At 43.4% G+C, this 13,741-nt stretch overlaps 1 protein-coding gene across 1 annotated transcript; it reads right to left on the bottom strand.

Annotated features, from left to right (window-relative positions):
• Positions 1-3,014: 3,014 nt before the first annotated feature.
• On the bottom strand, positions 3,015-4,986 carry fgfbp3 (fibroblast growth factor binding protein 3). The gene is made up of 2 exons (XM_040139851.1): positions 4,712-4,986; positions 3,015-3,797 (listed from the first exon to the last, which is right to left on the bottom strand). The coding sequence occupies exons 1-2, from the start codon at positions 4,984-4,986 to the stop codon at positions 3,353-3,355; spliced, it is 720 nt and encodes a 239-aa protein (XP_039995785.1). The 3' UTR covers positions 3,015-3,352.
• Between the last annotated feature and the right edge of the window lie 8,755 nt (positions 4,987-13,741).

Below are 13,741 nucleotides of genomic sequence, written 5' to 3'. Positions count from 1 at the left end.
GAATCGGACATTAATCGTGTCAGCGTGTTGTCAGGATGAACACATGAATGAAAGAAGGAACAGATTAAAGAATGGATGAATGGACTGATGAGTGAATACAGAACTGGATGAAATGTACTATCACCAGGTCTTTGTGTGGGCTTGAGTGTGTGTGAGTGTGTGTGGGTGTGTGTGTGTGTGCTTGCGTGTCTAAACAAGTACACGCACACACACGCACACACACACTTTGTTGCCACAGGGTCATGCAACCCTTTTTAACTAATTGTAGGCTACATCCTGCCAAATAGCTTTCTATAGATCGCACTACAGCACACACACGCGCGCACACACACACACACACGCGTGTAACACACACACACACGCGTGTACTTGCTCTATCTTTGTGAGGATACTCATTGACATAACGCATTCCCAAGCCCCTGAAGCCTAAAACCAAGTCTTAACACTCAAACAGCAGTCAAATGTCCTCACGTGAGTCTGTAAAGTCCTCACAAAGATAGACTCACACACACACACACACACACACACACACACACACACACACACACACACACACACACACACACACACACACACACACACACACCACCACTACCACCTCTTGGGCTGTTGGCATGGTAACCACTGAGCAGTGTCCAGGCTTCTCCAAATTCCCAGCTCTTCCCTCTTTTTCTGTCCTCGGCAGTTGCTCCGCTGCAGAGTTGGACGCTCTATTTTTCAAGCAGCCTGTTCACTGGCCCGCTCCCGCACCCTTTTCACCGAAGTGTGCAGCCACATACTGTACAGTGTTTGCCACATGCTAAGCTCACGACTCCGGAGAGCTCCGCTGTTCCATCCTTTGGCCGACGGAGGTCTTCAGCCAGACTCGGCTGGTTTCTGACCAGAATGTCAGGGACGCTGCCCCCGTCTTCTGATCCTGAACCGCCAGTCAAGCGCTTAAATGGCGGAGCTGTTAATAACTTCCTCCCAGCAACCAAGGCCTCTCCTCGAAGTTCCATCTATATACTACTCGTTTCTTTTACCAAATGTGTTTGCTTGTCCTGATTATGTTTAGGGACAGTGTTTTTTTCTGTCTTTTTTCTGGTGAAGGTTAGCCTTGTTTTTGTAACACGCAGAAGTCACAGGGAGGCGGTCGAGGCGGACGGCGCAAAGAGCGCGGGACCTTGACACCAGAGACCAGGGGTTGACATCCCGAGTCCTGCGTGTGGTTAGGTTTGACAGAAGCACTTTGCTGAAGGTTGAGGAAAGGCTGCAGCTTCAGTGAAATCGTAGTAAAGCATCGTGTGCTTCAAGGGACCGTTTGCTTTTTCAAAATTGAACCAAGACCACCGTCTCTCCGTAACCTTAACCAATTAATGCAACGGCCTAAATATAACCATAAATAAAACATGGATTGTCCTTATATTGTATTGAAAGAGTGGATATTGTTGGAAAAGCCGATGAAATCCACTGTATGCAAATGTTTTGCAGATATGTTTAGTCTGAACATCTTGCAACTTGTTCATATGTTCATGAAGACGTCGCACAGTGCCACAGTTGTATACAGGTGACCCCAAATCCTATATCACCACAACATCCACCCCTCATCTGATACCACCATCAGTTTACAGCAGCAAAACGCAGCCAACGATCAGTGAAAAAACAGAGTTAAGAGGCGCAGCCGCAGTTATCACAAGGGAACTCATCCGCTCAATTTTCATTTCCTTCCTTTCCTCCTGCTTCCTCTGTCTTTCCTCTCTTCTTCACTACTATGGACCAGTAAACTGGACCAGCACACGACAGATGACAAGAAGGAAACAGCGAGATAGAGAGAAAATGAGACACAGGGAGAGAGGACACATGGGGTCACTCTGAGCGACAGTTCCTCGGCTATGGTTTATAACTTAAGGAAGAGGAAGAACAATAGGCCCGAAAGGATCACCAGACTCAATCCACTGACAACTCCTCACAAAACACCACACTTGTGCTGTTAGAGATGAAGTGCCGATATACACCAGCATCTCTGGCCTGATTTGGTATCGGCTGGGTTCGCGTTCGTGTTTTTTCACTTCGCTTTTTCACTGGATCAAAACTACAGATCTGAGTTTTTCTGGCAAGAAGCCACGGTGTGTGACTTTCTTACGGTGGTAGAGTAAGAGGAATCATCACGCTGATATAATCGGATTAGAGAGATCATTGCTACGTCATTACTGAGCTGTTCTTAACCTGTATTATCCTCACAGTTTGCCCCTTTACAGTCCTACTCCTTAATATCACCAAGATATTCTCATTATTACCAAGATATTATGTGGTTATAACCACTGTAAACTCAATGGTAGTTTATCAAGTTACTTCCCAGATGTCAACCTATTATATCGCAGGTAATAATGTGCATCTCTGAGGTGAATGTGTGCACATGCATTTTGAACGACAGGATAGAATTGGAAAAAATAACAAAACATTTCTTTATTTTAAGCAATTTGTTTTTATTGTAGAATTCCACAAACAGTGTTAACATTTCTCCAAAAAATATAAAAAATGCCACTCAGGTCTAACTGCCACAAATCAAACATTAACTAGACTGATGGGTGTTTTTTTTGTTGTTTGTTTGTTTTTTTTAACAAAAGTTACACGAGGTTTATAGAAAATATTAGTTACACATCACAAAAATAAGGATAAACAACGAGTCTATTCATCTAATCACCTAATCACTAGGCTACTGTCGTCGACATCCTCATCGACGATCACTGACTGATTGTTGTCCCCCGAAACTTGATTCTTATTGATTTGTTAGTCGGACAGTTACAGCGTTACACAGCTCAACTTCTCAGCTTCATCTGGTTTAACATTCCTAGAGAACCCAATAAACTACAACAAACATTGTGACACGAACACATCCCAGAGCTCAATACCGAACTCAAATATAACCGGATTCGTTTTCCTCCGTTCGAACACTCGCCATTTATGACGAATTGCAGCTTTCATTCAGTATTGATGCGTTTGATTTAAGGGTGTTATAGAATTCAGATTGCCAGATTTTGATTATCATTCCACCACAACTCTGTAAATTAGATGCCGGGGAGCCTGGTTCGTTAATAAAAAGCAAATGTTAAGAAAGGTTTTCTTGTTTTACGACCAAATCCAAATCAAGTTTCTGAAAAGTTTTCATCTGAACTTAACTCCAAATATTCAATGGTTTTTGAAAATATGATATACAGTACTTTAAAGTTCCACAGCTCCAAGTTGAAAATAAAATCAAAGATATTTTCACAAATGAGGTGCCTGGTGCTTCCAGTATGATTGAAAATAAACATCTTTATTCTGGTTGTTTTCAGATTGTGAACTTGCTTTGCGTTTCCTTCATAATCCCCCATCAACCCTCAAAGAACCTGACAAAGAATGAGCAGACGGAGTGCCATCCCTCACTGCAGTAACTCTGCACTGGCTCCATGTCATTCATCACTCCGTCCTCCTCAAACCCAGTCCTCTCCTCCCTCTTCTTCAACTCCTCTTCCTCTTCCTCCTCCTTCTTCTTTCTCCTCTCTGCCTTTCCGCCGTCTGAACTCTTACCGGCTGACGTTCCCTTCTTCTTCCCTCCTTCCTTTCCTCCCTTCATCTCCTCCTCTCCGCTGCGCTCGGCGAGCTTCATGTGGGCCTCGGTGGGCGCCTTCTTGCAGGTTTTGGCTTTCAGGACTTTCTCTCCTTCACAGGCGTTCTGCCTCTTCTTCAGTTTCCCCACCAGCTGCTTCCAGTACTGGCTGGATTTCACCCCGTAGGCCTGGCACAGGTCCGGTTTACCGGCGTAACGACACCAATACCTGGAGGAGGAGCGGAAACAAGAACACATGAAGAGGTTGGACAAAGACAAGAAACTTAAAGAAACTTTTTACTCAAATGACAATTTCTGTAAATATTAATGTAAGAGGAGAAAGTAGGTAGAGGTTCACAACATTCAAGGAAACGAAGGAAAAATTCCAGAAAGAAAACTTGTTATAGGTATATTTGTTTCTTTAACTGTCGTTTAATTGTACAGTTGTAAGTGTCATACTGTTAGTAAAAGTAAAATGAATGATTTCAAGAGAGCTACCCTCAGTTATAGTTCCTTGGTTTTTTAGACCAAGGTTAAACCATTAAACTACACACTAAACTGTGTGTAGTCAAACTAGGAAAAGACCTGAAGAGTAGATAGAGTAATAATCAATAGATATTCGCATTGCTTAGCAGAGGTGGAAGTGGAGAAGTTATTTGTGGAGAAAAAGTTAAGAAACGAAGAAAAAAAGATGCCAAATCCAAGTGAAAACCATGACGAACCAAAAAACAAACTCTAAACTCTTCATCAAAACCACAACCACATTTGACTTTCAAATACTTTTGACTTTAACATGTTTGAGTTTTACTGGCAAGGACGGGACTGAAAATTAAACAGAATTCTTAAACATCACACACTGTATAAGTTTGTCGTCCTGCTGGCGACAAACTCCAACGGACAGTCCAGCTTAGTTGGATCAGCCGCTTTATCTAAATCATAAATACGTATCATAAATCTTCCCCGTTAGGCAGCACAGGTCGGTTTGATTGATAGTCTCCAGGTCAGAGTGTCCTTCTCACTGAGCGAACCCTGACTTCTTTAGATGATTGAAACACAAGTGACATCATTTTAATTTGAAATTTGAATGATTTTTTTACGCCTCATCAAGTGTAATGCCCACGTTGCACGACCTGTTTCCCTCACCTCTGCTGGTCTCCCAGTGTTTCAGCGCTGCAGTTCACCAGCAGGCTCACCAGGCCCTCACCGGACGTCTGCCAGGTGCAGCGATGTCCCTCCTTGGTGGTCAGCTCTCCGGAGCCGGGCACCGAGCGATTTCTAGGTCTCTTGGCCGGTGCGGGTGAAGACGGAGGCTGGCGGGGTTTGTCAGGATTCCCCTGACCAGGCTGCCGCTTGGCCTCGGCGAGGACGAGGAGGCAGAGGAGGAGGAGGAAGAGGAAGCTGGATGGAAGGACGCTCATGTTGGCTGGGGAGGGACATTTGGACAAAGGAAATGAGAAAATATGAAAGCACCTGTGTTTAGGTTGAGATCGGTGTTGAAAGTCAACGTTTTAGCTTCTTTTAGCTCATAGTTTTTGTCATTTACTGGCTCAGCGCTCTCATCATCCCCGTTTCCAGCAGCAGCAGGCAGCTGTTTCCATCAAACAAGCTCCAACAAACCCACCGTCCACTACCTGCTCAGCAGCAAACAGCAGACGGACACAGTCAGGGACCTGCTGGGGAACCTAGTGGAGCGTCTTTCACCTGCAGAGCCAGATATTTCTCTCAGAAGTTGTCGGAGATGGAAACAGGGCTGAATGCTGGACTTGCATTGATCAGGTGGACACAGACACGACTCCAATGGGATGAACATGTTGCTCTGTGTATATAAGCAGCTACTTTCTAACACTGCGTTTCTGCCCTTCTTCCTTCTGATGTTTCTCCCAGTGCGAAAACTCTGTTTAAAAAAAAAAAACAACTTCATCGCCATTATATATGCGGGCCAGCTGAAATCCAACGGGCTGATCGACACAATCCTAGCTGAAGCTCAGCTTTCAGGGCGAAGCCATGTCGTTTAAAAACACAACACATACCAAGTTATAATTCGCCACGTTAAAATGGTCAGAATTATCTCCTGTTTTCACCAGCGGTGGTTCATCCGATCCGATCATCCAATGACACTCGTACTGTGCATGGCAACGAAACCACAATAGTGGATCTTCTCATTGTTTCTGTCTCGCAGCAGATACAGTCCTGTCTTAGATTTGCGTTGTGGTAGATGTCAATTCTTTTGATTCAACAAATGCCAGCCAATGCTTCATATTTTCGCGCTGTTTTTTGATATGGTCTATGTGAGAGGCTTTGACACTTGCAGCGAATATTTAGAAAAACCAAAACTAATCACAGAAGTATCATTTTCCCATAAAGCCTATGAATTACTTCGTTAGCTGATGATTAAAACGAGCTATGACACTTAAAGAGGCAAACCACTATTATAAAGTTGGCAACCTTTTAAGACACAGTGCAAGGCAACACTTTGAGTTAAATGCTAACACTAGCATGGAAGCATGATCACAATGTTAATGTTAATATGCTGATGTTGAATAGGTATAATGTTTACAATGTTCACCATCTTAGTTTAGTGTGTCTGAATGCTAACGTGGTAATTAGCACTAAACACAAAGAACTGCTGCCACGCCACGGCACAGCCCGAAGTAGCTTAATTTTAGACTGAAGTGCAGACCAAGCTCCCAAAACGCTGGACCCTACATTTCCCATAATCCAGCTCCTCAGAGTCTTTCGTTAGACCCTCCTTGCCTGGTGAATGCTAACGTCTTTTAAACCCATCATAAAATTGAAATGATTACTTCAGATCTACCTCGAGAGCCACAGAGTACGTCAGGAGACATGTTTTCACAGGCTAAATAGCACATGTTTGAAATCGGCGGAGTATCCCTTTAATGTTCCATGTGAGCATGACAGCTGTATAAATCTGCAGCGTATTTTAGTGGTACCCCAGATGAGATGCTGAATGAGAGCCACAGTTTTTATTTTAATGATTCCTGCCAGGCACCAAAAACTACGAGAAATTAGCATCATTATTTGCCAACACTTGCAGCTAGCAGTTTCAAAACCAGAGCATGTAATTTAAAATAATTATATGTGTCGACTGAATTGGTTCAGCATAACTAATCCTTAAAATTAGTGGAGAATTTTTGATGCCTTCCTCTGCATCGGTATCCCAGAGGGCCTGAGTGCGGTCCTGATCAGACGATTACGGGATCATAGCGCCAGAAATTCTTGCTGCATCATGGTCGGCGCGCCGGCGACACTACAGGTTTAACTCCAACCAATGAGCGCGAATTGTAAATGCCAAACCAAGAGGCGGCGCCGTAACTCTAAGAGAGCGCTCTGCCATCCCAGTGGTCAACGCGAAGCAACACGTCCCAGGAGATGTCACACTAGGCAGGAAAATACAAAAAATTCCGACATGCTAGAGTTTGCTCGTGGTGGGGCGTCCCGCACGCCACATTGCTTTTCTTGTCGATTTTGTCACACTACAAGGTCCGTTCGTCATTCCAAACATTCATAATCCGGCCCGACGCTTGAAATTTGATGACAAAACGAGTCTTAAATGTTTTTAAAAATGGACCGTGGACGCAGACGGAGGGGGGGTTGTGAGTCGCTGTCAGCAACTTATTGAAAATCAGCCAAGTGTCAGAAACGCTCCCCCAGGAAGAGTCCAGCCCGGACATGTAGCTATCAAACAAGCAGGGACGGAAGGAGGAGGAGGTGATTACAGCTGCTCTCACGGATGGTCTTTTATTTCTACATTTATTTTTCTTTCAGGAAAAGTTTGAGATTTCTGGGAGGGCGATAGGTCGTCACCACCACAAAGTATGGGGAAAAAAATGGAAAAAGTAGTATTAAATGATATAAATAAAAATTAAATACAGCCAAAGATAAAGCATTCATTTATGTGAACTGATATGTTGTTGCTCAAATAAATATTTTGAACAGAAAAAAAGAACTTTGCATGAATTTTTAAATTATTTTGAAAAAAAACTAAAAATTAAAACACATAAAACAACACTACTGTAATGCTGACTTGAGATAAGTCAAATATGCATAAATATGCTGCCAACAAAACATTTATTGCTGCACTTTGCATGTGGCTGGTAAAGTGGCTTCCTATCTGCCAACGTCATTGCTGGCTGCTATGCAGCTAATAATATCTTGTTTAGAGGAACTATTAAATGTTTATTTGTTATTTATTAGAATATTTACGTGGAAATTAAGTCGTCAAATTAAGGAAACAGATCGAGGTCGATCAAAATGTTCGGATTCGCTTAGTTGGGTGTTTCATTAACTTTGTTGTGCGTTCCATTAACTGCATTTGCAATCTGCAAATTTTATGTAAACGACTCAAGTCTGGTTAATTAGATTAAAAGCATTCCCGCCCTGTGAACCACTGTGCCCCTGGGCCACCGTGTAAAAACTGCTTCCCTGTACCCTGTACACATTTAATGATGTGACACAGTGAGAACAGCAGAACAGGTTGTGTGGTGCCAAAATTAATCCCATTAATAATGTTTATTTGTTTGTGTTGTAATGAGATGGAAAATTAAATCGGAAGTACATCGTGCTCCAGAGCGTCGTGGTGTTTTTGTTTCAGCTGGAGCCAAAGTGCTCCCTCAACAAACGGATGGGCTTTACAACGAGGCACTTTAGATTATCATTATGTTTATCTTTCACATTGAGAACCACGAAACCAAACAAACACATGAACTGATCTCAGAGTTTTCCTGCTCATTGAACTAGACGCGCTGCAGAAACGACGATGACATTTTAGGCTTTTGTAGCAGTGGAAACAGCAAGGCAGCTACTTACGTTCCCACCGTGCTCAGTGTATTGCCCAATATCTTTTCCACAACACAGCGAGGTATTGTTAATTATACCAGTGCCGCCAGGAATACTCCATTTCCAGTTGCCTGGAGGGTGCGCAGCAGCAGCACAGAGAAAATCCTCCGTCAGTGTCTACGCAGGTCGCAGCATACTCGCGGCGCCCTGAGCACAAAGCAGGATCACTGCAGCTACGAATGTAAAGCATAAATAAACAGACCTGATGACTCAAAGGGTCATTTGGGTCGCGCTTATATGCATGAGACACAGTCTATGTAGACGAGACTGATTAAAACTTATACAAGTAGTATAACTTAATTCATTTGTTTATTGTGAATATATAATTTCCAACAAAGTAAAACTCCCGCTGCTTGTGTTATTAGGAAAGACGTAGTTAAGGGAGGGCCAAGATCATGGGAATTTTAAGATCCTGATCAGTTTTGAAACTGGGTTTCATTGCAGTTAAAGAGTAATTTCCCAAATGATATGCTCACGCCTCCCGAAAACGGGGTGCGCTCCCAGACCTGACTGAAACAGTGCTGTTGAGAGCTGGGTGTGGTTTCCGTTCATGCTGACTTGAGTCGACAAAATATCATATGAACCAACGGCATCGTAAACGACACAAACTGTGCTGCCCACCAGCATTTAGAGTTCAGCACAGCATCTCAGGCACCCGCTGCTTCCTGACGATCAGCTGACAGAGATTCGTCACCAATCCCGTCACCTCATGAGCTGCCCGCGCACCTGCGTCAAACGTGTCCGGTTACACTGTACATTACAAAAAATTAATGGACACCTGCGAGCCAATCGGAACCGAGAAGCTTCAGTGGCCGTGGTATATTTAAATAAATGATTGATTGTGACTGGTAGAATTCGGCCATGCTGTAAAGAGGGTAAGCGGAGGGGAGCGCTGTGCTTTATCCCTCCGGGACGGCTCAATGTGGGTCTTGCTATGTGAGCCAAAGCGGGACCGTTGTCAGTTTACAGTCTAAACACAACTGGCTACATGTAGTTTACATTTCTGGAGTGATTTTACAGGTATTGGCAGGTGTAAACAAATCTTTTTGTATATTTACCTGTTTTTCACTGTTTGTAAAGTGGAAACAGTTTTTGTGTCCCACTGAGCTTGAAGTGATCTGGAGCTCAACGTGACAAAAACCTCCTCGGTGAAGATTTTCAGGAGGTTGGAGGTGATTGTCAGGACGCACACCTTTAGCGTACCAGTACGAAGTGTCAGTTTGGCTGGATGAATTAACAAAACAGAACATTTCTTCACTTTTGCCCAATTTTCTTGCAACAACAATGAGAAACCACAGTCCACTACTGATTTCTGCAGCTGTTAATTGTGTTAACCTTTTTAACTTGAAAAAAAAGTTTATATGTAATCAACTTTAAATATAATAGTGTCAATTTTTTCCTCTTAAATTTTTTCCGATTTTTTTTTTCTTTCAGTTCTTCCTTTAACATATTCAGGCTCTCCTGAATAATTCAGGTTCATTCTCATCCTGAACTAAGAATAAAAACTCAAACAAACAAAAAAAAGACAAATTAAACAAATTTCTCTTGGCAGTATAAATCCTCTTTCTACGGCAGCTTTTTACGGGAGTTTGTGGGCGATGATAAACAAAGACACGCAGCACCAAAACAAAAATAATCCCCCTTCCAAGCACAACCCCCTCTCCTCCAGATCCACCCCTCATCAATAAGTCATGACAAAAAAAAAACAAAAAAACATTTCGGCCTTTGTTTTCTCTAATGCTCTAATATTTGGTTCGACGGTTTTAGGAAGAAGCAGAAATGCAGAGAAGTTCAGTGTTCGAGGTTCGTTGTTCAGTGCGAGCAGAGGCCCGGTGTTCTTACCATGTGACGCTCCACGGCTCCGAGTCGCTGTGAAAATGTGGGGGCCACAAACACTCGGATAAAAGCAGAGAGACGACGAGAAGAAAGGAGGAGGAGGAGGAAGGAGGGAGTCGGGGGAATAAGGAGGACTATAGGAAGAACTGCCCACCCGAAACCAAGCACACCTCCCACATTCACCCCTCCTGACAAAACACCCCTCCTGTGTGTGTGTGTGTGTGTGTGTGTGTGTGTGTGAGAGTGTGAGAACAGGACAATGAACACACTTGCCAAGGGTCCTTGCTCTGTGCGACACTGACGACACCTCAAGGGTTTGGATGCTTGATTGTCATTCACTCAACAAAACGCTTCTTTGTTCATCACTGGCAACATTTTTTTCTTTGAAAATAATTTTTATTGATTTTTTTTCCTCTTGTTGAAATAAACAGAATAGACTTTTGAACAAAATTACTTTTGATTTTTACAGCTGGACTTTGTTGTGAATGTGAAGGCGCCAAACTTTTATTTCATTTTAATATAAAAGCAGTAAATATATTTAATCGCAATATCTTGTGTTCTTTCCTCCAGCGTGCAGGATCTGGTTTCCGCTGAGGTTATATAATCGACAGGGTCCAGTGCGATATATCTGCCATATAAGGCATCAGACGGTTGTAAGCAAATGTTCAGATAAAAGGAAGTGAGAGAGCGACGAAATGAGAGACAGATAAGATGTGATTGATAATAATAGGCCGTGTGGTTACTCAGAATCAGAGCGGTGCGAGGTGAGACGGGCTCATCGCAGCGTAACGTGGTCCGGTGTCGAACCTGCCAACCGAAAGCACTCAGCTCTAAATAAGCAGCAGGAGGGAAAAAAAAAACAAACAGATTTAGATCAAAAATTTAAAACCGCACAAGCCACATCAGCAGCTCAGTGAAACTCCAAGTCGCAGTCAAAGGGGGAAAGGAGGCAGGTTTTAACAGAAGAGATGCCAGAACACTGTATTTATTCAGAGACATCAAACCCAACACTGTCACCACATTTTGTGAGGCGGAAACCAAAATTTTGCCTAAACACCAAATTGGTCAAATGTGACGTGTGTGTACATAAGCTTTGTTCCCCAGAAAAGAAGAAACCAACCTATGTCTTGTTTTGGTTGCTGAAACGACGTTTCCCTCTCTTCTCCCTGGAGCCTACTTGTCCTCCAGGGTCTTTGGGTCCAACCGACCAACGTCCGATGTGAAGGCCAACAGTTACCACACAGTGAGCAGGCCTGTTGTCACGTGCTCTTGTGTTCAGTATTGTTCTATAACCTCATCTTCATCAGACCCGCTCACATTTTCGACATCTTTTTTCTACAGATTTCACCGGAGCGCTAAATTCCCCACATTCGACGTCTCCACAAAACCAAAACTTGTTTAATTCTCTGCGTTTTTTTTTTTTTTTTGCTTGGATCTCGTAACATCCAACAGCCCCTGCTTGGTCGACCTCAAGACCCTAACCGGGGATATGATGGTGCAAGAGTTCTTTAAATATAAAACCTTAAAACCGAGCAATAAAGTCTCAAACTCAATCCTGAAATGGACAGGAGGCCAGTGCCGGTGTGATGTGATCACGCTTTCTCTTTCCCGCTAGAAGACGAGCAGCTGCGTTTTGTGGTAACTGCAGACGACAAAGAGACGCCGGTTCAACGCCCACATACAAAGAATTACAGTGGTCTAACCGAGGGGTGAGAAAAGAAGCATGCGTAACTCTTTGGAAATCTTTGGGAGAGAGATTTATATTATATTACCATGGCTAATATTCTGGACTGAAGAAAGCTGGTTCTGACAAATTAACTAATCTGTTCATCAAATTTGAAGGAGCTGTCAAAAAATCACAGCAAGGTTCTGAACAAAAGATCGACTGTAAAAAGCTAAAGGTGCAAAAGGACAAAAAAATGTTTCACCTAATAGACTGTAAGATAATAATTTAAAAAAAGTAGTGATAATAATAATAATGGTGAGAAAACAAAAGACTCCCTCAACATAATTAAACGAACCATAAAAAAAAACTAAATGCACCCTGTCTATACACAATACACTGGATTTATAATGCAATGGTCCAGTTTCCCGCTCGAACCCAGTGAGTGACGATTTGACTTGCTGTATTTTTTTATTTGCTCATTCTACATACAACAATCTCAACATTTTTATTCATCTTTATGGTGCCTGTGGTTCCTCGAACGAAGCCTCTGTTAGCAAGGATACGTGTATACGTACTAATGTAGCTGTAACAGCGTTCAAATGACTACGCCTCAGTGTGGAGCAGCTCCAAACGGCATGTTGAAATGGTTGAGATGGCCAATGGTAAATCCGTAGAAACACTAAAGAAACACACTGCAGGGAAACTAAACTGGCGGTTCCTCTTGAATCTGAATGTGACATTAACTCCTGCGGAGCCAGTTCCCTTTACGGGACAAATCTACCGCCGCTACACAAACACAGTGCAAACTGAAACCGAGCAGTACCGCAAATATCCGGTCAGCCACTCATTGGCATGTAACCCGAAAAGAATCTATAATGCATGACCTGTTGCACGAAAGAACATTAAAACTCAAAGTCACTTTTTCCCCCTTGCTCTCTCCCTCTGTCGCTGTCTTTGTAACAGTTGGTAGCTCAGCCCTCGGCGATTTGAATGAGGAGAATCTTCTCTCTCCTCCAGGACAAAGACTCGTGTAGGAATCTGGGTCACAGCTTAACCCCCCGCTGACGCCCTATCATCGCCGCCCAGCTCCTTCTCATTCAGCCCAGGGGCCGGTGGAGCTCCGAGGACGGCTCTTTCCCCGCGCGCGGTGCCAGAAATCTGCTTGGCGAGGGAAGGATGCTCTTAAAAAAAAACCAGTCGGCAGCGGTAAACATGTCGTTCCGCCCAGTCTGGGCCAATCAAGAACAAGTATGTCACCTTGTTTTCAGCCGGAGGAACCCTCTGCTGTCGAGCCGAGCGGCATCAGTCTGAAAGGCAGAACGGCAGTGAGACGTATCATTTACTCAAGTCTTGTCTCGGGCAGATAAGCGGCGTCAGAGTTGGTTTGTGGCATCTCAAAATCAAACATAGCCCTCGGAGAAGGAGACGGGGGCCAGAATGTAGCAACATGCCAGTGAATGACTTAGACACACACACACACACACACACACACACACACACACACACACACACACACACACAGTTTTTTAGCATAGCAGCCTTGTTGTCAATAGATTATGTTCACTTTCATTTGCACCTCATGAGACCAGCTCAGTGGCACAAATTACAAAACAATCCTTTTAGTCATGTTTACTTTTTCTTTCCTTCCGTGGTGAACATTTTAATCTAATGTAGATTTAAATATATACATCACGACACATGACAATACATGGCTGATTGTGTGTGTGTGTGTGCTTGCATTATGCTTGTGTTTCTGCGGTAATCTGCTAAAATGATTTGGGTTTGTCACTCCATCGCCACTGTGAGCGACTGTG

This window comes from Xiphias gladius, chromosome 11 (genome assembly GCF_016859285.1).
Source record: "Xiphias gladius isolate SHS-SW01 ecotype Sanya breed wild chromosome 11, ASM1685928v1, whole genome shotgun sequence".
Classification (NCBI taxonomy): Eukaryota; Metazoa; Chordata; class Actinopteri; order Istiophoriformes; family Xiphiidae; genus Xiphias; species Xiphias gladius.
The sequence above is the reverse complement of the archived record's forward strand: the minus strand, read 5'-3'. Positions and strand labels throughout refer to the sequence as shown.

Coding starts and splice junctions, on each gene's coding strand:
- fgfbp3 (XM_040139851.1), bottom strand. CDS start 4,986: ATGAGCGTCCTTCCATCCAGCTTCCTCTTCCTCCTCCTCCTCTGCCTC. Junction 3,798..4,711: donor ACACTGGGAGACCAGCAGAG/GTGAGGGAAACA, acceptor CTCCTCCTCCAG/GTATTGGTGTCGTTACGCCG.